General features: G+C 40.5%; 3 protein-coding genes across 9 annotated transcripts in view; 1 reads left to right on the top strand and 2 right to left on the bottom strand.

The window, feature by feature from the left end:
* Positions 1-625: 625 nt before the first annotated feature.
* Positions 626-6164, top strand: LOC111612056 (extracellular calcium-sensing receptor-like). Its single transcript, XM_023351933.1, has 9 exons — positions 626-781; positions 988-1282; positions 1391-1477; positions 2374-2643; positions 3313-3519; positions 3598-3873; positions 4696-4923; positions 5003-5126; positions 5219-6164. The coding sequence occupies exons 1-9, from the start codon at positions 672-674 to the stop codon at positions 6127-6129; spliced, it is 2508 nt and encodes an 835-aa protein (XP_023207701.1). The 5' UTR covers positions 626-671; the 3' UTR covers positions 6130-6164.
* A 1825-nt stretch (positions 6165-7989) lies between these two features.
* On the bottom strand, positions 7990-13967 carry LOC102224317 (extracellular calcium-sensing receptor-like). Its single transcript, XM_014469479.2, has 11 exons — positions 13759-13967; positions 12966-13180; positions 12775-12866; positions 12459-12638; positions 11926-12114; positions 11375-11833; positions 9812-10021; positions 9596-9719; positions 9309-9502; positions 8936-9217; positions 7990-8419 (listed from the first exon to the last, which is right to left on the bottom strand). The coding sequence occupies exons 1-11, from the start codon at positions 13965-13967 to the stop codon at positions 7997-7999; spliced, it is 2577 nt and encodes an 858-aa protein (XP_014324965.1). The 3' UTR covers positions 7990-7996.
* Positions 13968-18197: 4230 nt separating this feature from the next.
* The window catches only part of LOC102224567 (1-phosphatidylinositol 4,5-bisphosphate phosphodiesterase eta-1-like), an 81207-nt gene continuing 76280 nt past the window's right edge, over positions 18198-23124 (bottom strand). For 3 of the 7 annotated variants that reach the window (XM_023351081.1, XM_023351079.1, XM_023351083.1), the window contains one exon: positions 18198-21945. In XM_023351081.1, coding sequence (XP_023206849.1) covers positions 19319-21945 — 2627 coding nt within the window. In that variant the 3' untranslated portion in view covers positions 18198-19318. The other 4 variants (XM_023351086.1, XM_023351085.1, XM_023351082.1 and 1 more) reach the window with 4 other exon arrangements.

The raw sequence follows: 23124 nt of genomic DNA on the forward strand, positions 1-23124 counted from the left end.
ACAGGCTACGACCGCTTCTGCCTGTGAGGTGTTTGTCAAAATTTGACATTTAAAATGTCAAAAACCCTTAAATTTACTCTTTGACCCAAAATGGCTGTTTGTCTTTGGATCTTCAAAAGGCTTTTTTCACTGTACAGGAGGATTATTAGTACTAAATTTTCAAATATCTATGTTATACCTGTGTTTAAAACTGAGCTGAGAGCCGTTTCACCATGTCCCTTTTGAATTTCACTGCAGTATTTGAAATTTATGCAAGTTTCACATGTCTGTGAAATTTGACTAATAATACACATTCAAATCACAACAGGCCTTTGTTGTGTTTTTGCTGTTTTGGCCTGGTTATGATCAATCTGTGTCATAGATATTTAAATTCAACATTTTTCTGAACTTTTAAACAACTTAATGATGGTTAAGTTCAAGGTAAACCTGAAATGCATAACAGGCCCCGCCCACTGCTCTTCCTCTGCCCTGCTGGGCAGTGAAGTCAATAAAAACAGTTGAGGAAGCCCTGAAACACAACAACCAGGATCAACGAAATGGACATGACGCAAAACTTAAAGTGCACAAGCTCACTCTTGTTTCTACTGCTGCACTCTGGTGCTTTTTCTTCTGTGCCCTCCTCTTTGTTTCCCTCCTCCTGTCTGTTACAGGGAAGATTTCATCTAAATGGCATGCACAAGACTGGGGATTTGATACTCGGAGGGCTGTTTCAGGTCCACTTCTTCTCCGTGTTTCCTGACCAGTCGTTTACCGCCGAACCACAACAGCTGATATGCCACAGGTAAGTGTGTCAGGAGCACAAAAGACTGGGAAACCAGAGCAATAGAAAGACATTTGAGAATCGGGTGTTATCATCTGAGAAATATTTTGTCTATATTATTCAAGTAATTATTATTATTATTCTTTTTTTTTCCCTTGGCTGATTTGTAGTTATAAAAACTTAACTGTTATATTTTTCAGCGTCAAACCTAGTTTTCTTTGCGCTAGTTTTGATTTTTTAGGATTTCGAAAGGCTCAGACCATGGCCTTTGCCATTGATGAGATCAACAGAGACGATCGGGTTTTACCCAACGTGACCTTAGGGTACAGTCTCTACGACAGCTGTCTCACTCTCGGAGTTGGATTTCGTGCAGCATTGGCATTAATCAGCGGTCAAGAGGAGCATATTGTGTTGAATGAGACCTGTGAAGGAGCCCCTCCAGTTGTAGGACTTGTGGGAGATTCTTCCTCTACACGCACTATTGCTATCTCCACTGTCTTGGGTTTGTACAGAGTGCCGATGGTAAGTGTCCAGCTTTGCCGTCTAATAACAGATTTGTTTGTATGTAAAATGTGACGACTGAAACCGTTTTGAAACGATATGAGAATGTGCAACGTGTATTTTTAACAGGTGAGTTATTTTGCCACGTGTGCCTGTCTCAGTGATCGGCAGAGGTTTCCATCGTTCTTTAGGACAATCCCGAGTGACGCTTTCCAGGTAAAAAACACAACAACAAAAAAAGTTTAGAATGAAAAAATATATTAAAAAGTGAAAAATTATTTCCCTTGATTTGTTTATTTCAACTAAAAATAGTAGAAATTGCATCTGACTGTGGAAAGGTATGTTTGTGTCTTTATCTCATGAACAGTGTCATGAGATTTTCTGTTTGCTGCTCTAAGAAGTAATATGTTTTTTAGATAATGTCCAGTCTGACAGACTGTCTTAAACTATTTATTTTACTTATTCTATTCTTCGGTACAACAATATAAAAGACATGTGCTTATTCTGAATGTCAGAGCTCAAAGCAACATCCTCAACATTCTCAATCTTGCTAAAGTTTTTTTAAAACTTCACTGGGTGCTTTCACATAAGTAGAGAGTTGGTAGTTTCATTTTTTCACAACAATAGTTTGACTAAATTTTGCACACCAGCAATCTTTTAGTTTGACCAGGGTTTTACTTCTGAGTAGAAGTGATGTTAATGTTTTGAAGAGTCCAACAGAGAATCTGCGGAGGGAGGTAAAGATGAGGTGGACAGCAAGGAGACTTTCCAACCTCAAAACATAAACCTCTGCAGAACATGAATTATCTCATTTAAAGAAAATCTTATGAGCAGATATATGACAAATTTGATAGCTGTAATGACAAAAAACAAATTCCACTCATCAACGAGAGTGGCATGAATAATTTTCCACATTGCATGTGTCGAGACTATTTTTAAAAAGTAGTTGTTTTTCTTGACATCTTCAGGACAAATCTGTGTCAATTTCAATCAGAGTCAAACCTCCTGATCTAAACAAAAATGAAATAAAACATACCAAACATAAGAGGAAATTTGATGCTAACTGATTACCTTTAAAACCTGTTGAGTCAGTTTTTCCTGTGTGTTTTCAGGTGCGCGCCATGCTTCAGATACTGAAACACTTTGGCTGGACTTGGGCGGGTTTGCTGATAAGTGATGATGATTACGGGCTGGACGCCGCCCGCTCCTTCAACTCTGACCTGGGTGTGTCTGGAGGAGGCTGTCTGGCCTATGTAGAGATTCTGCCCTGGGAAAAAGATTTGAATGAATTCAAGAGGATCGTGGATGTGATGAGGAAATCCACGGCCCGCGTTGTTGTTGTGTTTGCGCATGAGGGTATGATCATTAATCTCATGGAGGAGGTTGGTCTTAAAAATTATTTGTCCTTCCTAAATGTATAAAGTGTCAGAATCAAACATGTGAGCAAGAAACATCATGAGACAAAAAAAAAGTATTACTGTGGGCCTCTAGTCACATAAATACAACTTCAGGATAATAGTTGTGTGCTCACATATTATCTTACTAGTCAAAACTAGTCAGTATTTCTTTGTTCTGTATCAAAGTACTTTAATCTGAGAATATATAAACATAATTAAAGTACTTATTGAAGGATAAGAAAGTTATTACTTTTTAGCAGTTTGTTGAAATAATTTCCCTGCTGGGATGAATAAAGTAATTCTTCTAAAAGGTGGTTTTAGCAATACATTCTGCCACAACCAGGCATTTTGAGGACATTCATGTAAGAGAGAGTTTGATTTCATTGCAATAAACAACTCTTATAACAATGAATAATAATAGGGGAATAGTTTTGACTGGTGTAGGCTCTGTGAGATGGTGTTCATAAGCGTTCAAGAAATGCCTCTGATTAAAAGATTTTTATTAGTTTATAGATGTAATATAGATATAATGGTCTTGTAACTCCTGCTGTGATTGCTTTTAAAACCATTCCACTGTTCAATGTTTGACTTTGTTTCAGTTTAATTGATCTAGTTTGTGTGAATTAGCTGAGATCATGTTTTGTCCCTAAACAGGTTGTGAGGCAGAACTTGACAGGCCTTCAGTGGCTGGCCAGTGAAGCCTGGTCCACAGCTGCCGTGCTCCAGACCCCTGACCTCATGCCGTACCTCGGGGGCACACTGGGCATCGCTATCCGTCAAGGAGAGATACCAGGCCTCAGGGACTTCCTGCTCCAAACACGTGCTGATCTACAACACAACACCACCTATGAAAATAGCATGGTGACTTTTTCAGTCATTAAGTGTAGCAATGAAGATTAAAAAATCTTTCTTAAAAAATGTCACTTTTATGTTTTCCAGGCAAACCAGTTTTGGGAATTCACATTTCAATGTAAATTTGCACCAGCTCCATCAGGCTGGGTTGAGGATGGGGGAAGGATTTGCTCTGGAGATGAGGATTTGAAGGCCATGGAGACTGAGTTCTTAGATGTTTCTGATCTCAGGCCTGAGTACAACGTCTACAAAGCTGTGTACGCTCTGGCATACGCCCTGGATGAGCTGCTGAGGTGTGAACCAGGAAAAGGGCCTTTCAGTAAGGAAAGCTGTGCAACTTTACAAAAACTTCAACCATGGCAGGTATAGTACATGTTACATTTTTTTGACAATGAACTATAGTAATAAATAAATATAATGTGTTTACTCAGTAGCCTAAGAAAAGAAGAGCTCCCTCTCTGCAGTTCTGTCCTGGGTCTCCTCCCACCTCATCTGGCTCTTCTTGAAGTGGAGGAGCAGTGGCTGAACCAAGTTTCTCACTCTATCTCTAAGGGAGAGCAGCCGCTTGTATCCACAAACTCTTTTTTTAGGTCACTGCCTAGAGCTTGTGGCCACAGATGAGGGTGGACAGGACCCACCTCCACTTGGGGCCACGATTCTTTGTCAACCCATAAAATTCCATCCATCCATCCATTTTCTGTACACCTTTGTCCTTAGCGGGGCTTCATCATGTCTTCATCAAAACCCCTGCCAATTCGTACTACCAAACTCCCCCCACAAGGTATCTGGGTTCTCTCTTAGCGATAAGTTCATAAGCTCAATCATCTGGGGGGGCTCAGAGTAGAGCCATTGTTTCTACACATCAAGAGGAACCAGTTGAGGCGTTTCAGGCTCACCTAGGACTGCATGTCACAAGTATAAAGTCCCTGACAACTTACTTTATAAGCTTATTGGTGCACTAAAATGCATCTACCATGATTAAGCAGCTGCCCAATGAGGGTTAGGTGGTAGTCAATGAAAGGAGTCTGTCTACCAACATCAAAAATGTCTAATATTGTTTTGAGAAAACGTTTATGCTCTTTTACAGTATGGTCATAGTATTACATATCAACGTGAACTGGATAAAATTATGCAGTCAATGTCTTTCAGATGTTGTTTTCCCTTTTCTCATTTACCTTCCATTAGCTTGTGTATTATCTAGAGAGGGTTAATTTCACCACATCATTTGGTGACCAAGTGTCATTTGATGAGAACGGCGACGCCTTACCAATATATGACGTCATGAATTGGCTCCGGCTCCCTGATGGACAAACAAAAGTTCAAAATGTCGGCGACGTAAAAGTGTCGCCTTTTAATGGTGAACAACTCACACTTGATGGAGAGAAAATCTTCTGGAACTTTCAATCAAAAAAGGTGACTCATTTCCTTTAGTTCCTTTGGTAACTTGTGAAGTGACTTTAGAGAGAAACATGAATTTATGTTTCTCCTATAGCCGCCGCGGTCGGTGTGCAGCGAGAACTGTCCTCCAGGAACCCGTGTTGTGAGAAAGAAGGGGGAACCTGAGTGTTGTTTTGACTGCATCCCTTGCTCTGAGGGAATGATCAGTAATTACACTAGTGAGTGTTTATGTTTTACTTGTTTTTATTATGATTTTCACAACGCAGTCTTACAAATACACGGTTTGACTTTCTTCCTGTCTTTCTGTCAGATTCCCTGGAGTGCTTCAGCTGTCCAGAGGACTTCTGGTCCAGTCAACAGCGAGATCACTGTGTTCTTAAGCAAACAGAGTTCCTCTCCTATCAGGAACCGCTAGGGATCTGCTTGACAGCAGCCTCACTGCTGGGCACATTCATCTGCGCTGTTGTTCTGGGGATCTTCATCTATCACCGCAGTACACCGATAGTACGAGCCAACAACTCAGAACTGAGCTTCAACCTGTTGCTTTCCCTTAAACTGTGCTTCCTGTGTTCGCTGCTGTTCATCGGACGACCCAGACTGTGGACATGTCAACTCAGACACGCAGCGTTTGGGATCAGCTTTGTGCTTTGTGTGTCCTGCATCCTGGTTAAAACCATGGTGGTTCTGGCTGTGTTCAAAGCCTCCAAGCCAGGAGGGGGAGCCAGTCTCAAGTGGTTCGGTGCTTCGCAGCAGAGAGGAACTGTTCTGGTTCTCACCTCTGTTCAGGCAGCAATCTGCACTGCCTGGCTTGTGTCTTCTTCTCCTTTTCCACATAAAAACACCAAATACCACAACGATAAGATAGTTTATGAGTGTGTTGTTGGCTCCACTATTGGTTTTTCCGTGTTACTGGGATACATTGGCGTATTGGCTCTTCTCAGCTTTGTGTTGGCGTTTATGGCGAGGAATCTTCCCGACAACTTTAACGAGGCCAAACTCATCACGTTCAGCATGCTGATCTTCTGTGCTGTGTGGGTGGCCTTTGTTCCTGCTTATGTCAGCTCACCCGGCAAATATGCAGATGCAGTGGAGGTGTTTGCCATCCTGGCCTCCAGTTTTGGCCTCTTGATGGCGCTGTTTGGACCTAAATGTTACATAATTCTGCTGAGACCAGAAAGAAATACAAAGAAAGCTCTCATGGCAAGAGGAGTGGAACAATAAAATAATAGCTTGTAAAAGTCTAAGTACTCCTTCAACGTTCTATCCCATTTTGTACGGCGCAACAAAACTTTAATTGGATTTTGTTTAAAACTTTCTGCAGGAAGATGGACAGCAAATTTTGTAGAACTTGACATCTTCACATCAACTCTGCTCAGCATCTCTTTCTCTGCTGACAAAAAGGTATATGAAGCTGCCACCACCGTGTTTCACAGGGGGACGGTGTGTGCAGGTCAATGTGCAGTGCAAACATTCACATGGTCATCTCATCTCACCAGGTCACTATTCAATGTGTTTGCATGTGACTAGCTGCAGTCTGACCTCCATCTTTCAGTAGTGATTTCCTTCTTGCCACTCATTCATGAAGTCAATGACTAATTGTGGAGGACTTGACAATTTCTCCTACCTGCTCTGTGGAAAACTTCAGAGAATTGCGTCATGAACACCCAGAAGCTCATTCCTGACAGATGAGGATTAATGTTGTGGACATATCTTTATGGCCGTTAAAGCAGTCATAAAAAGTCATCAGTCTTTTTTTTTTTTTGGTGTCAGAGTAAGGGGGGTTGAATACAAAAATACTGCACAAATGTTCTTGGTTTTGATTTGATCAGGAATATATATATTTATTTTGTGAATTTGTGCTACTTTACATTGTTCTACATTATATTTCTATACAACAGGCAGAGGTTTGTAGTTGCCACATTAACAAATGTGAAGCAATTCAAAGGGTGTGAATGGTTTTTAAGAGGTGGAATCAATTTACAGATTAAAATGAATATCATGACTAATATGAGAAGTTATTAAGATGAGTTTATGAATCACCGCCAAAGGTTTTTATTTTTATTTATTTATTTTTTGCCATAATGTTACTTTTAAAATATCACTGCAGCTGCTTTATAGTAACAAATCTGAATGTAAATTCGTTTTCTATGAATAAAGATTCATTTGTTTAATCTCTGTAGTGTTGTAAGTTCTTAGACAAACTGCAGTAAATTGCATTTGACAATGAAACAAAAACAAACAACCCAACACAAATTAAGCAAAAACTTTAAATAGCACAGAGCATGCATCTTTAAACAATTACAAATTAAACATAATTGTAATAATTATTCCCTCTTTTACTCTTAGCAAATTTTTTTAACATAAAGTTTTCCTTTTAGCACAACTGAAGTGAAAACGTTAAATAGCATAGAACATACATGTATCATTACACAGTTATTACAAATCAAACATATTGTGTAAACTGAATTTTCAAAAATGTGTTGTAAAAGTTAGAATGAATTTTAAGGTCTTCCCTTGTCCAATTATTCTGTGTAAGGAGAGAAAGAATCCTATTGACCTTTTTGAAAGCACTTTTGAAATCTGGCCAGCAGATGGCAGCAGCGGACTTAAAATTGATCAGACAGTCGCGGTCAAGTTCCTGATCTGGTTGTCAGACATCTAGCTCTTTACATTATTTAAATGCAAACAATTTGATCATTAGTTTGCAAAGTTTAAATAAAGAAATCAATGTGGCTGTTGGCAATATAATCCATGTAGCATCAATATTTAAGAGAATTGTGAATAAGATACTGACAACATATATGGAGGCTGTATAAAAGTTCTAATTAGCACACTTTTATCCTCCCCTTTAACTCTTAGCAAAACCATTTTAACATAAAAATATGTATCCAAAGGAACACATACCTGAACTGAATAAATCAAAACATATTCTTTTAAAAAAATCCTTTTTGGTGGCTTATTTTTACTAAATTATGATCATTTCTTACAGCTCGTCACACATTGTGTGCAACATCTGGAAAAACAAAACCTTTGAAATGAAACAATAGAGCATAAACAACTTATAAAACAGAGAGTGTGACTGAAATGACTATCTTGCCATCAAATGCTTCTTAGTGTTTTTCTCTGGCCTCAGAAGGATGATGAAACACTTTGGAGCAAAGATGCAGAGCAGCAAACCGTAACTCGAGGCCAGGATGGCAAAAATCTCCACGGCCACCGCGTATTTTCCAGGTGAACTGACATAAGCGGGGACAAAAGCCACCCAGACGGCACAGAAAATCAGCATGCTGAAGGTGATCAGCTTGGCCTCATTGAAGTTGTCGGGGAGCTTCCTGGCGAGAAAGGCCAGAAGGAGGCTGGTGCAGCTCAGGAGGCCAATGTAGCCCAGCACCAGAGAGAAACCCACCACAGAGGACATGGCGCACTCCAGGGTCACCTGCAGACCCGGGATCTTCAAGTCAGGTCGAGGCTGTGGGGGGCTAAGTGACAGCCAAATAATGCAGATGACAACCTAGAAAAGGGAAACGTGGTCATGGCAGTAACGTTATTACAGTGTAGATTTAAGTAGAATAAAAATAACCCTTGTTATCCCACGAGGGGGAAATTCAAGTGTAATAGCAGCAACAGGTAAAGGTACACAAAAAATGCTTAAAGTGTTAAAAAACAATATCAATAATAATGATATTAATATTAATACATTGTACAATCCTTTTGCTCTCAGAAGTAAAAAAAAACCCAAATAAGTAAACCACAATAAATCATTTAAAAACGTTCCTTACCTTGAAGGTAAATATTAAGGGAAATACTAAGGGGAATGTGAAAGACTTCTTACTGTATGTAATCAATGTTTCACACAATGTCCATTTTCTTCCTTATGTCTTGTACATGTGAAGAAAGTTTTGAAATGATTTATCATGGTATCATTTTGTTCTCATCTGTTGCCTCATCAAGGTCTCAACACATAGCGCTTCAATGGGGATGTAAACGGCATCCTGGGTAAAAGCAATATTTTAAAAAAATACGCTACCTGTACGGATGTGAAGAGGCAGACACTTCCTCTCTGCTGTCCGGGACCGAACCACTTCATGAGGGCTTCGGCGCCGGGCCGGGCCGAGCGGAACGCTGCCAGGACCACAATTGTCTTCACTTGAAGGCATGACACGCAAAGGACAAAGCTGATCCCGAAGGCCGCCTGCTGGAACCGGCATGACCACGCCGAGGGCCGGCCGATGAACACCAGCGAGCACAGAAAGCAGAGCTTCAGCGACAGGAGAAGCAGAAAGCTGAGCTCCGAGTTGTTGGCTCGTACCTATGAAAACACGGGAACCGACAACCTTGAATGGCTTCGTTTTCCAAATGTAAAACATCAAAATGTCGAACGTGGACGTCCGTCAGCTTACCATAGGCGTCTGTCGGTAGTAAAGGAACACCATGAACACAGCAGTTGTCACCGTGACACCGGAAACGGCCACTGCTGTGAGGGTGATGCCCAAAGTTTCATTGAAGGAAAGGAAGTCCAGCTGGCGAGGGATGCAGGCGGTACGCTCGGCGTTGGACCAGAACTCAGATGGGCAAATATTGCACTGAGTGGAACCTGGACGCAGAAGAGAAAGAAACAGACAGGAACGCCGTCGAAGTCATGGCAGAAAGGCTGAAATGGGCTTTCTTTTGAGGCTGCCATCCTCACCAGTTGTGTTGCTAATCTGTCCATCAGCACATGGAATGCAGTCAAAACAGCAGATGGGTTCTCCTTTCCTGCTGGCCATCCGTGTGCCAGGAGGACAACTCTCACTGCAGACGGAAACGGGGACCTGAAAAAGGTTTAACAACTCGTCAGTCTCAGGAGTAAACATGAAACAACTCTGCAGAAAACCCAAAAAGTGAGCAGATTCATTCGGAGTACCTGACTGGACCCTGTGCTCCACTGAATGGCAGACTCGTTAAGGTGGAGGTCAAAGCCATCCACACGACCAATCAAAACAAGCTTGACCTCTCCCTCGGGGCTGCTCTGCCAGTTCAAGAGGTCATACTTCGCCTTGACGTCGGCACCTTGGAAATAAAACGCTTCGCCCTGCGGTGTGGTGAAGTTCACTTTGCTGAGGTGCTCCATCAGCTGAAGGCCAAGAAGTGGGAAGAAAAATTACTACAGCATTCTTGTTTCTGCAACTGCTGCTCTGTAATCTGTAAAAACAATATATCTTCATGTTTTAGGGCTAGAAAGTCTGTATGTTTAAAGAATATGAAACAAAAATTCCCAATCATTAATTCTTTAAGCCTAATTACTGGACTTCGCTCGGGAACTGCAACAGTAGTTTCAAAAAAATCTCTCGCGCTAATCACAACAGTTTGTTTTCTTAACAAAACAAAAAAAAAAAAAACATTTTAGTAGAAATACGTAGAATGCGTGTGTGACGTTAAATAGTGACACAAAAAGAGCAAATATTGAGCACTTTTTCTGTAAAGATCATCAAATAAGAAAAAGCTAGTGAGCTCCTCAGAAGTAAACAGATGAAAGGGACACATTTCTTTGCAACCACAGAAAAAGAGTCACTCCATTGTAAACGATTTTTATCCCAAAAGAATGAAGTGATCGCAGTCTCGGAAGAAGGACCGATCAAAAGCTGAGGGATGACAACACAGCACATTTTATGCTAACGCTCTTACAGACAGCTAGAGCAACTCTCAAGTTAAGCTAAAATAAACGTGTTCAGTGATGCAGCTATAATTTGCTGTAGCTGCATCACTAATCACTGCGTCTGAAGCAAATAGGTTTGCAGATATAAGTAGTTTAGCTTTCCATCTGTTCTGATAAAAGTGTCTTTTGAGGACCAAATGACTTGTGAGAAAACTATGGCAGACAATGTCCTCAAAATATTGTTTTGATAGTGGAATTAATTCAGTGTAGCTGCAGCCCACACACACACACACACACACACACACACAAAACCTGGATTACATGGTGAAATGTGAGACATTTGCGTTCTGGTGTTTTTTAAATTTTTGTCACCCATTGACATCAGAATAACATTCTTACAAGGAACCAAAGCAGAAATTTCTGGAACTTCATTGTTTGAAATGACAGTTTTTGTCACAAATGTTTATTGATTAATTCATTCAGGAAGCATAATGCTTTTAAGGCCCACAATAAGGTGTCGGTTTGTTAGGTCTTCTATTTGCTTCCCTCCGACATCAGCTGTATACTGATGTCTGACGATGCAGACGTATTGGTAGAACAGTTTACAGGGTGGCAATTTAAAATTATGTTCTCAGCTGCCTCTAGTTCACTTTTCTTTCTCTTTTTAAAAAAAAATATAATTATTGATTTTGCCAGGATTTTGCTATCATATACCACAACTTGGGAAGGAAAAGGAAAAAAAAAAAAATGATGATACATATGAGATAAATATGAGGTCCAAATCTAAATGCAGATTTCACAAAAGTCTGAAACATGCATAAATGTCTTTACCTCCATGGGTTTGATTTGAGTGTGAAGTGAACAGGCGACGTTTCGTCCTGGAGAGCTGCTAACGTCGGGGCAGGAGAGTAGGGAGTGAAGGGCGTGGGCTGCAGCATAGACTGCAAGGTAAACGTTGTATGTTACCCGTAGCTGGGAGGCATCGGTGAAGAGATTTTCCACGTCCCACAGGCTCTCTGTGCCGTTGCAGGGTGGAAGAGAAGAAGACGACGGAGCTGCTGCAATCCCAGGACTGCATCTGAATTCCTTTTCCCAAAATTCCTTCAGGAACTGGTCGTTCGGGCGAAGCCACGGGTTTAAATTCCGAACAAAAGTCCCAAACCCAGGCAGGGGGGATCTCCGGATGGCAACGCCGAGAACACCTCTCGCCACTTTACGTGAAAAGGTGCTTTGCCGAAGATCGCTGCTGGTGCTCCAGGCCTCACTTGCCAGAAATTGTCTGTCAGTCACCTAACAATAACAACAACACAAAATGTCCGAAATGATGTAATAAAAGCCGTCTTTAGTAGCTTATATGAAGATTTTTCATTTCTGTTTCTTACATTTAGCTTCTCCAGTTGTAGGAATAGCTCTATTACATCCGTGAACCAGGCAAAGATCAGAATCACCTTCGCAGTCGAGGCCTGGATGGTGAGCGCTGCCCGTCTGGCCTCACTTTCAATGTTTTCTCTCTGAAGGGTCTCCAAAAAGGAGAGGCAAACTCCGGCCCCCTGAATTTCCTCCTGAAACACCTGATTCGGAGCGCAAATGAGAAGGTTGGAGAGGAATGAATTAAGACTGTCAGACATTAACAAGTAATCCAACAGCAATATTATCGTCAAATGTTGGAATCACAATATCGTTAATGAAAATCCCAAATGTCACAATCTTTTCTCTTCCTCATTAGTCTTTGGGATGTTTGAGCTTCAACAATTTGGCTAAATATGTAGTTGACACATTTCAGTTCCTGATATCTTGAATATAAAAGCATACAAATCAAACTTTTGCTAAATATCGTTAAGCAAAAAAGATGTTTAAAGTCTGCATTTTTGCAAAGAAGAAAAAAAAAAACAACTAATACATCTAATGGAACAACCTTCACTGCCATGAGGCCATAGTCATTGTTGGCCACCACTGCTCCAACCCAGCTCCAATTATACTTTATAGCAAGCTGAGCAATTGCACGTGCTTGATAGGTATCACTGGCCATGGTTCTGAAGAAATTAGGAAATTGTCGCCTGTCACTTAAGCTTGGAGAACTTGCTGTGTAGCTCAGCTAAAGGGAGAAAAAAAACAATGTGCATTTACTGCAAAATTCAACATATAATCTGAATCGTAGAGCGTATAAACTATAAGAAATGCTCCATCTATAGTCTGTGGTATATATCTATCTGTTACATCGGGAAACTCACTAGAGGAATAGAAAGTGGTCCCAGGAGTCTGGACAGTACGTGGGCTGTTATAGACGAGGAGCCACCAATGATCAGAGGCACACGCTGTTCACCTAATAACATTACAAAGTATGCTACACGTAATTTTATTTTATTTTTTTATTGCAATAACATACAGTCTTATTCTGCACGAAACAAGTCAAGACAATTACCTGCTCCGACTTCTGTTTCCTCCTGACCCGAGTTACAGCTCGGTGTGTCTCCACCGACCAATGACAGCGCAGCCTGCATCTCCCAAGCAGGGAGGGCGCAGGAGTCGTGGATACGGTGGCCCAGCTTCACGCCCGGCAGCAAGGTGGAGCTGTGGTTGATTTCCTCCAGAGCGAACATCATCGCATAGATGTACTGCAATGGTAGATTTTGCAAACTATAGGGAAATAGGTAGAGATGAGGTCACACAAAAATAAACAAATAAAAATCAAATGCAAAAGCATTAGCAAACTGGTAACTTGAAACTTTTCACTTTTTTTCCATTTTTAAGTTTGCCAAATACCAATTCATGGACAAAGCACTCAAAAACACTGTTTCAGAATGGATCTAAATACAGGGAAATCCCAGAAGAAAACCTGGTAGTGATGAAACAAATTAGAAATTTACCAATCCAGATTTCCACAATGAAATTGCTTAGATCGAAGCATTTTTATGGTACAGGAGGATTCTGGGAAAAGATAAAAATTTATGTAAGCGCACTCCCTCCGAAACCATGCATCAGTTCTCGTTTCTGTCCTCAATAACTCCCTACTTTTTAGTCCTGTAAGATAAAACCCAAGAACGACACACTGAACTTGATGGTTGTCATTTGAAAGAAAAAAATGGAGTTAAAGTGCATTAATAGTTTCGCAAAACCCTGTAAAAAAAAAAAAAGAAAAAGAAAAAAACTGATAACACACTAAATGTGATAAACAGTCAAATAAAAAAAGTAAGAAGTTAATTCCTGAGTCTTACCCAGTGCAGGGTTTGTTGTCTGGTTCCAGAGTGAACCTCTGGTCCTTAACAGGAGGCATGAAGTGAAGGTTGAAGAGCCCCCCGATGATTACATCCCCGTCCTCAAACAACCCGCTGTCGCTGGGTGTTCCCCACCGAGAGCAGGTCAGCGTCTGAGCCAGCTGTCTGCCCACCAGCCAGAGAGCGACGAGCTGGGTCAGCAGGGACATGGTGGATGGTGCGGTTCTGGACGCTTCAACGGAAAACACCTTCTAGGATACATTCACAGAACAGAACATCTTGGGGGGGGGGGACGGGGAAAAATACCTGCATGCTATTTTAAATCTTTAAACGACATGAACGAGTTGAAGTCTTCGTCTAAACTGGATAAATGTCTCTGACAAAGAAAGTACCGGCAAAACTATGTTAAGTCATGAAAACACAGCCTCGCCCTCCTGCTCTGCAGCAGAGATGATGTTCTGAATATTTATGAGTGAAGCTCAGAGTGGAGGCACGGCCAACAAGATGACGCTTCATCAAATGATCTCTCTCAAAGGTAAAGTCAGAGCAGTGATGGGAGTGACTGAGGTGTGATACAGTGAAGATGCAAAATATGAAAAATAAATAATACACAAAAACAGTTTGCTATGTACTATTGGACAAGTTTAATTGAAATTAGCTCAAGATAATTAGGCAAAACTAACACTTAAGATAAAAAGGTCAAACATTTTTGGGGGGCTTTATCTGTTTATTTCTAAACTGAAATATCAACAAACCCTCTTCCAATCTTTTGCTTTGTGTTAGAACTATTTTTCTAAAATCCAGCACATGCCAATCCTCAGGGCGGCAATTAGCATTTTAGATCCTGAAAGAGTCGAATGGGTTCTTGGCAGAGTCAAAATATTGCATTAAAGAAATTTTTTTTGTTAATTTGTTTGTCTTTGAGTTTTTAGCTCACTTTTTAGTGCAACCTCTTCAGAAACACACACACTGCTGTGAAAAAGTATTTCTCCCTTAGAGATCACCTTCAGTTTTTGCTTTCTTTATCACACTAAGCTATTTCTGATCACTAAATACGTTGTAATATTAGACAAAAAATAACCATAATTGGTGGAAAATGTACTTCAGTCATTTAAATCAACCTGGAATTATGAGAAAAAGTTATCAAAAACAGGAGTCAGCTGCCATCAAGTGCTTGTGATTTCTGCCAATGAATCTTTTATCCTTTGTTCGTTGCAGAATTCATTTAGTTCAGCCAAGGTGGAGAGTCTTCAAGCGAGAGAATTTGACTAGGCCACTCCAAAACATTTGTCTTAACTGAATATTTGGTTTATTGTTCTGAAAACCCGAGTACTTAAGGTCAAAAACCGATGACTGGACGTTTACTTTCAGGATTTTGTGTAAGAAAATTGAATGAACCCTCCAGTTTCTTTGCCACATAGACTTTCAGATTATAGGCTGGAATAGGATTAAACTGAGGTTCCTGACAGCATGGGGGTGATAATCCCTTAACCTTCTCCCTAAAGTGCCCCTAGAAGAAGTTAGTAAAAGTTTTGATTTCTATAAATGTACAAAATCTCACTAAATGAAATGACTACTGAGATTAAATACAGAACAATTATACAAATACACAATTAGTCCAAGGTCTAGTTGTGTTAAACTTTATTTATTGCTCTGACTAAAAATGTAGTAGATATTTATTTGATCGTAATCATTGTCTTGCATCTTCTCACTTGTTCGCTTGGCTTTCCCATTTTGTAAGGTGACTGAGAGTCAGTTCATACTCATTACTCTGGAAAACAGGAAGTCATCGATTATTTGGCAAAAGTACTTGAAGAACGAAAGCGTAAATCTCCAAAATACTTCGGTTAGATTAGTTTTATAGCAATTTCCACAGGTATTTGTGACACTGATGGTGTGCAATAAACAATAACTTAACGTTTTTTTGCTCATCCTCATCCTCAACAAGTGTAAGGATTATAACGACTCCAGTGACTTAATATCCGGAGTGCAAAACTCATCTGGTTTAAGCCTGCTTCAAGATCTTTTCTAAACCTCAGTGTGACAGAAGGTGACAAAGCAAAGTCAAACCGCTAAAGTACTTCTTCCGCTTGTGATTCAGACGACGTGATGTGTTACCTCCTCCGACGGAAGCAATGGTGTTGTCACTTTTTGCCATCTGTTTACTATCTTAGCCTTTCCAACTTAGCATGTAGGAAATGCTCTTCATTCTGCACCTCTTTGGAGCAGCTGCCGATACAGTTTTGGCCCGACCATCTGTTCAAAGACGGATGTAGATAGTTTGGTGAGTTTTGCATCTATCACCCACTGCAAGGCAGCCTGGGAGAGGTCAGTGAGAGGTCAACAACTACGGTAATCTTGTTCAAACACCCAGTTTATCCAGTTGTGTCAAATAAGCTAATAGATGTGCTATAAGACTACATTCTATTTCTTATTTTGATGTTCTTTTGTTATTAAGGTTAAAAATAAGAATATTTGTGCCATTTGCGATATATATTTTCCCAAAGTGTACCTTAAATTAAGTAAATTCAATAGCCTTTGCATGTTTCTGATGAAAAAAGAAGTTGAACACTGAGTGACACTGAATTCAGTTTCATGTGGGCAGAAAGTGCTGCTGAGCCGCAGGTGTGCAACTCATAATCCTAATTATCGTTCATTTCACACACAATTACGTCCAATTATGCAATTACAGCGAGGCGGCACATAGGGGAAAAACAAGCTGTGCGTGTTTGCTTTGTTGGTTTTATGGTCTGTGGACAGATGACACAACATTCATTTTAAACTACACTTGAACATTTAACAAATATCGTATTGCAAAAAAACCCCTAACTTTTGTGTAACCTCCCCTCCCCCCGAAGACCTAAAGAATGTTCTCTACTGATCTATCTGTTATGTGTCATCTCAGCACTAGGGGAGTGGAAAAATTACATGAGAAGATGAGTTGATAAATTGAAATTCTCATTCTCAAACTCTCATAGCTGAACCGCTGTAGCTCTGGCTGAATGCTTAAGGTTGCTGTCCTGCTGAAACGTCAACCTTCGGTTCAGTCTCAAATCTTCTGCAACCTCTAACAGGTTTCCTTTAGGCATCGTCCTGTGTTTAGCTCCATACATCTTCCTGTGAACCTGGTACAGCGGCTTTGTACCAGTATCTGCTACAGAAAAGTGTCTCCAGAGCGTGACGCTACCACCACCACTTTCCACTTAGGTTTTCGGGGAGATGTGCAGGATTAATTTTATGTTTAAATATTGAGAATTTTGGTCAAATCCAACCAGCACACCTTCCACACACATCCTCTATATACATCACATTTCGGGACCATGAACGTTTCGATATGGATGCTTTTTGTTCTTTTTACTCCCAAGCTTTGGATTTAATCAAGATCCAAGTAGGATTGATTTGTTGCCAATAAATTTCTGTGAAGATCTAATGTGTAAGGACATTTGATCAACTTAGCCCCAACAAAATGCATTTAAAGTTATATGCATTGTTGCTCCTGTTAAAATAGAAAAGGCATATCAGACGGATCTTTACATGAAGGTAACATAAAAAGTTCTGTTATAGTGTGAGCTAATAACTAGTGCTGAAATAATTTTCAGTCAGCCAGCGGCTGATTGGTGGCTAAACCTCAACCAGGATCGGAGGCTGCTGGAAAGGAAAGGTTTCCTGTGCATTTTTATTTCAAACATGTTCAAAAACATTTGTTATGCTACAGATAGTTAGAAATAACAACCTCAAAAGCAAAAAATAAATAAACAGGAAGCTTCAGTTGCTCTTCTCCGTTAGCAGGGAAGGCTGCTTTGGTCAGAGTATTCTCCAAGGTTTCATTAATGCAGAGTCCAGCTGGTGTTACGTTTAATGGGAAACCATTCAATTCTTTTTAACAACTCTGATGGATACTGAGCAGCTATTTCCCATGCCAGTTTTATACACAATTCCCTCGTGAATAGTGAATTTACGGTCTCTGGCTCTTCACGTTTAATGGGCACCTGGAGAAAAAGGCAACAGGGGTCATTTTATTTGAGCAGAGTGTTTTGATGATCATTTTCTGTTTCTTTTTTTTTTTTCTTCTTCAATTTTTTTGTTTTAAAAATGATGAAATGTGGTGCACTGGCTGTGCATGATGGAGTCAGCTGTTGATAAAAGCGGCTGACCTTTGCCTCAACTCTCCAGGGGTCAGCAATTGAGGCGATGTATTCGGATAAACTGATGACTGAGAATTTGAGTTATAAAATTGGAAAAAAATGCATACAAATGATCAGGATGAGCTTGAAACGCTCCACTGTCTTATTTGGTAAGTCGTAAACTTACGTTTGAATGGTTAACACATAAATAAATTAACTTGTGCCTAAAACTGTTTTTATTTTTATGTGTATTTGTGAAACTATCTGATTTTAAAGAAAACTGTTTAGCAAAAGAGAAAATACACAAACAGTGTGTTCAAACCAATTATTTCTATCTTTTATTGCATTGGTAGGAAAAATCCTCACAGTTCCGCAGTGAGCAACAATACAAAGAAAAAACAAGTGTGGCGTAATACTGGAACCTTTCTCTACAGAAAAACCAACAGCATTGTTGTCGTCTCTTCCTTCGTCTGTCTCTGTGTGTCCATCGTTTCATTCGCTCAGGCCGTCAAGTTGTACAAAACAAAATAACCAGAAAGAACAAGAGTATTTTCACTGTCTGTATCAAAGCAATTATAAAAATAAAAACCTTTAAATTCCAATTCTCTAAATTTTCTTCTTCTTCTTTGCCATCAAATTCTACAGGTTGTCGAGAGTTAACAAGTCCAAGTAGAGAAGTTAAATGAACTGTATTGCACTTAAATTGTTAATACAAACATGCCTACAACCTCTGTTTGCTCTGTGCAAATGTGTTCGGGTAATCCAACATCTACTGTATAAACTAGTGCATAGTCATGCTTGACATGTTCACATGTAACATGCACAAACATATATGTAAAGTTCAAAGTGGTTCTCTGCTAAAACCGACCTCAAATGAAAAATCCTATCAGGGGCATTTATAAACGACACAGATAAGGAAATTCCACTGAAAAGAGGAGGAAGACTTACATTTGATAGATGAAAAGATGAACCCCATCTATTAAAAGTAGCCGCTTCGTTATCTACACATTCAAAGGATGCAAAGAAAAACATTATTTCTCTGCTTTTACTTTTTCTTTTTTGCTTCGTTGTCATTGTACATACATTGGACAGTACAACACAAGGACAAAGATTACAAGATTCTGTACAATCTGTTCAGGAAGCCATTTGAAGGGAGCCAAAGTCCCCAAGTACATTTACACATTAGGGAGAATATAGACAATACACAGCCAACAACATCATTCTTGACAGGAAAGTGGACATTTCATGCGTTCAGGTCCAACCGTGGATTATATGCAACATTTCACTTACAGTATATTGTAGACTATTAACAGCCCAGACATGTCGATAAAACAAGTGCAATATTTCATTTTAATGGTCTTCTGGCTTTTGGTATAACTGAATCTAAAGAAGGTTAAGTACTTTGTCCTTCGTTCCAGGTCATGGTACAGTCACACCTACAACCTGAGTAGAAAGTAGACTTCAGGTTCAGATTCTGAATGAGAAGTGATGCCAAGTGAGAGAGAGTCATCTGTATAGTACCGATCTCTGAAATGGTCCACGTTGCCATAGCGTACCGACGTGCAGGCTCCTTCGGGGAGTCCTCTGTCCTCCAGCTCATCTAGGTAGCCTGCTATGTAGGAGCCAGTGGAGTGTCTGTTAGGTGGTTGATTCTGCAGGGATGGTTTGTTCCTCCATACTACTCCACCAATGCTGTCACTGTTACTGATCGCCACCCCCGGCCGAGCTTTGAGGGCCTCTTGTTGTCTCTCGCGGGCACGGCTGTTGATGTGGCGCACTCGGCTTTGGCTTCGCGAAGACAGGCGTCGGGCAAGCATCGGAGGAGGGGAATCATCCGTATCTCTGGAAACAATTGGAGACACACTTGCTTCTTGGGGTAGCGCCGGTTGGATTTCCGCTTCTTGTTGCAACTGAGTCGACTGTGGTCTTTCTTTGAGACCGTCGTCTAACTCTAAGCTAACCAGTCTGCGTAGCTGTTCTGTAAGTGGATCACTAGACTTTGTGTGAAAAGAGTGTTTGCCTGTTGTACCTATAGGCTTTGGCCTTGTTGTATGAGGAGTGATGAAACTGCGACTAATTATGTTGTATTTGCTTTGAAAGTTGCAGGAAATGTCTTCAGAGGTCAGATCCCCGAGAGACTTAGACTTGCATGGTTTACGGGCTGTGGAGTCAGTGATAGATGGTGAAGACTGTAGATAAGCTAATGAAGGACCTGAATTTGATTGCAGTGAGTCTCTGACTTTGGACAGTTGGTTATATCTGCTATGAATGAGGTTGGTCTTGTATTTCCCAGTTTGTAAAACCTGTGTTTGACCTTGGCTATGTAGTTGGACGTTTTGAGAAGTTTTAGACTCTAATGAGGACATAACACAACTATGGTCGAGCTGGCTGTGCGATGCTTTACATTCAGAAGAAGGAGAGCATAGGGCTTGTTGTCTGGACCTGTTCTGAGATACAGAACATTGATGCAGAAGACTTTCAGCAGAGGAAAAAACATTGTGGAATCCTACTCTCTCTGTTGTAATTTGATTGTTTTCTGGTCTTTGCTGATGAGACCCGTTAAAGAGCAGCGTCGAACTACAGCTCCTTAAGACGGACGTTTGGCTGTTGTTAAGTAAGTCAGAGTTACCCGTAGGTATGGGGTAGCTGTTCTGACGAAGAGCACTGGGGCTTAAGGGTCTGGAGCTGATATAACTCTGACCTAGTGGAAGTTGTGAGCTGTTTTGTTGATGGTGATTAGTCATTTGACGGCATTGCTTATTCACTGGGAATGAAAATTGTGTAGATGCTAGATGAGATGATTGTGTTGGGTTCGGTGGTTGGGAATACTTTCGAGAGAAGTCGTGATTTTGGTAAATAGCTTGGTGTTTAACTGGACTTGAAAGCCTACCCCACTGCTTGCTTTGGTTTGGCATGATCTGCAATGGATCTTCATCAACGTTTAGCTCCACTTCTGTAAATGACTCTCCAGTTGAATGGTGGAGAATCTGAATGCAGTCACTGGAGAAGGAGCTCATGTACCTTTCAGAAGCACCCCGTTCTGTTTTAGGTGCTGTAAATGGAGCATCTTCCACCTCTTCGTAAACCCTCTCCTCTGGCTCTGCAACTTCTTGTCTGTCACCCCACATTCTTTCCACACTGCCTCCTTTCTCTAAGTTTTGGATAGTTTTTACAGGTGAGGACCCCAGACTGCTGGAAGGCGTGCTCCCTGTAGTATCTGCTTGAACATGGACTGTCTGCTTCCTCAGGTTGTACACGGACACAGGCGTCAAAACGTCTTCATCCAGGATAGTGTAGACCTCTTCAAGGTCAGCAGTTTCTGGGCTCGAGAAGAGAGCTGCAGCAAGTTTATCTCTATTCTTGTTGGGTGAACAAATGCTGCTGTGTACATGACTTGACTTTTGGGAGTTTGTCAACGGTTTGTTTTTAGCAGATGCCATTTTGTTTATGAGAGGAGACCTTAGATCTTTTCGGAAATTAGGTGAAGTAGCTCTAAAGTTCAAGTGGGATGAGGTGATGGTCTGAGATGGTGTAGTTAAATTCCTTAGATCACCAGTGCATTCAAACTGATCAATTAAAGCAGAAACGGAGCAACAAGTGCCTTGTTCGTTGCCTAAAGACACTCCGTCAATGAGTCTAGATATAGTGCTATCATGTAAAGAGCTGGGAGCAGAGCTTGTTCCAGAAACAGCTGGCAAAGATGAAGGTGCAGAGGAAGAGGAGGAGGAGCTTGACGGTGCAAGAGTGAATGTTGTACTATTTGATGATGATTCTGGTTTATCCGATGTTGTTTGGCTATTTGTTAAAGGAGACATAGAGGCAGCTTTCTCTATTTCTTTGGGGAAGTTATTGGATTTGCTTTGTTCTGACTGGTAATTGACATATACTTCTTCCTTTCTTATCCCCCCACCACCAATAACCAGATAGGAAGTCTCCTTTGGATGATCGCGCTCTTTCTTTCTGTTTGTCTTTGAAGGGGTAGAGACAAGCGATTTAACAGAAAACGAAGGGTCAAAGAAAGCCTCCACGGTGGAAGACCTGGGCCTGTCGAATCGGGAAGCTCCTGTGGACACAGAAAAGGCAGCGAAAAGCTCAATGAATATGGGCAAACATGTTACACTGAGGACAGAACTCGAGGCTCCAGGTCAATTAGCCCCTTCACCGATTCGCACCAACAAATAGGCGTTTTGTCCCATTTTGCACATCTCGTAACTGTAAGCAAAATATTTTCTACTTTTTTTTGGTTTACTTCTCTTGTCAGCTACAAATTTAATGAACTTTAGGAATAAACAACTATAAAAATGTTTCAATGTCAATGTTATTGTATATTGTCGTAAAATATTGATCAAACCAAGTAATTTCCCAAGTTGGGGATGAATACACTATCTGTTCTATCCTATATTTTTTTTAGCATAGTTACAAAAACATTTGTTCTTGCAGTAGATTGTTAGTAGAAAACAACTTCACTTTTCAAACATCTGAATTCAGAACATCTGAATATAAATATTCACTCGTATGCACCAGATGTCTGGTAACAAACTTTTCTTTTCGTATTCAAAACAGTCTTGTAAGACCAAAAGTGTTTGTGCACAAGAGGGCAAAGGGACAACACAATCGGTACCAAGACTATAAAGCTTACAAGCAAAACAACAATCGACGGGTCAGCCATGACAAGGCAACATTTATACACAAACAAATGGACCAGCAAGAACAACAGCCAAGGGAAAGCTGAAACAATGGGTCTTTGAGGTTGGAACAATAAAACTAGGAGACACTTTTGCAGATATCAAACATAGAAAATGGTAAAATGGGGTTGGTTTGGTAAAATGGGAGCTGATGGCACATTGATGAATCTCAGACCATTTTCAAACCAAATACACTGGGTGAATGCAATGCTTGCATGTTTTTGATCAATGCCGCCTTCAGACAATAGTATTTCTCATTACCTGGAGGGATTTCCTAGTCAGTTCTCTACTATAAAGAAACACAGCAAATGAAGATGGGACAGAAAAAGCATGTTAATGCCTCATGGAGATTAGGCCGTGGTCCAACACTTCACAAGGTTACTGTGCATGTAGCTGTTGCAGGAGAAAGACAGAAAAGATCTTGGTAAATCGGCGGGATTGATATACCCTTATTGCCCTTCTTACAAAAAAATAACAGCATCAAATTGTTAGACAAATTATAAATACAGATAATTTCAAGTGGTAGTTTGTATGTAAATTGTATGAGTCTAAAAATC

Source organism: Xiphophorus maculatus, chromosome 18 (genome assembly GCF_002775205.1).
Source record: "Xiphophorus maculatus strain JP 163 A chromosome 18, X_maculatus-5.0-male, whole genome shotgun sequence".
NCBI classification, from domain to species: Eukaryota; Metazoa; Chordata; class Actinopteri; order Cyprinodontiformes; family Poeciliidae; genus Xiphophorus; species Xiphophorus maculatus.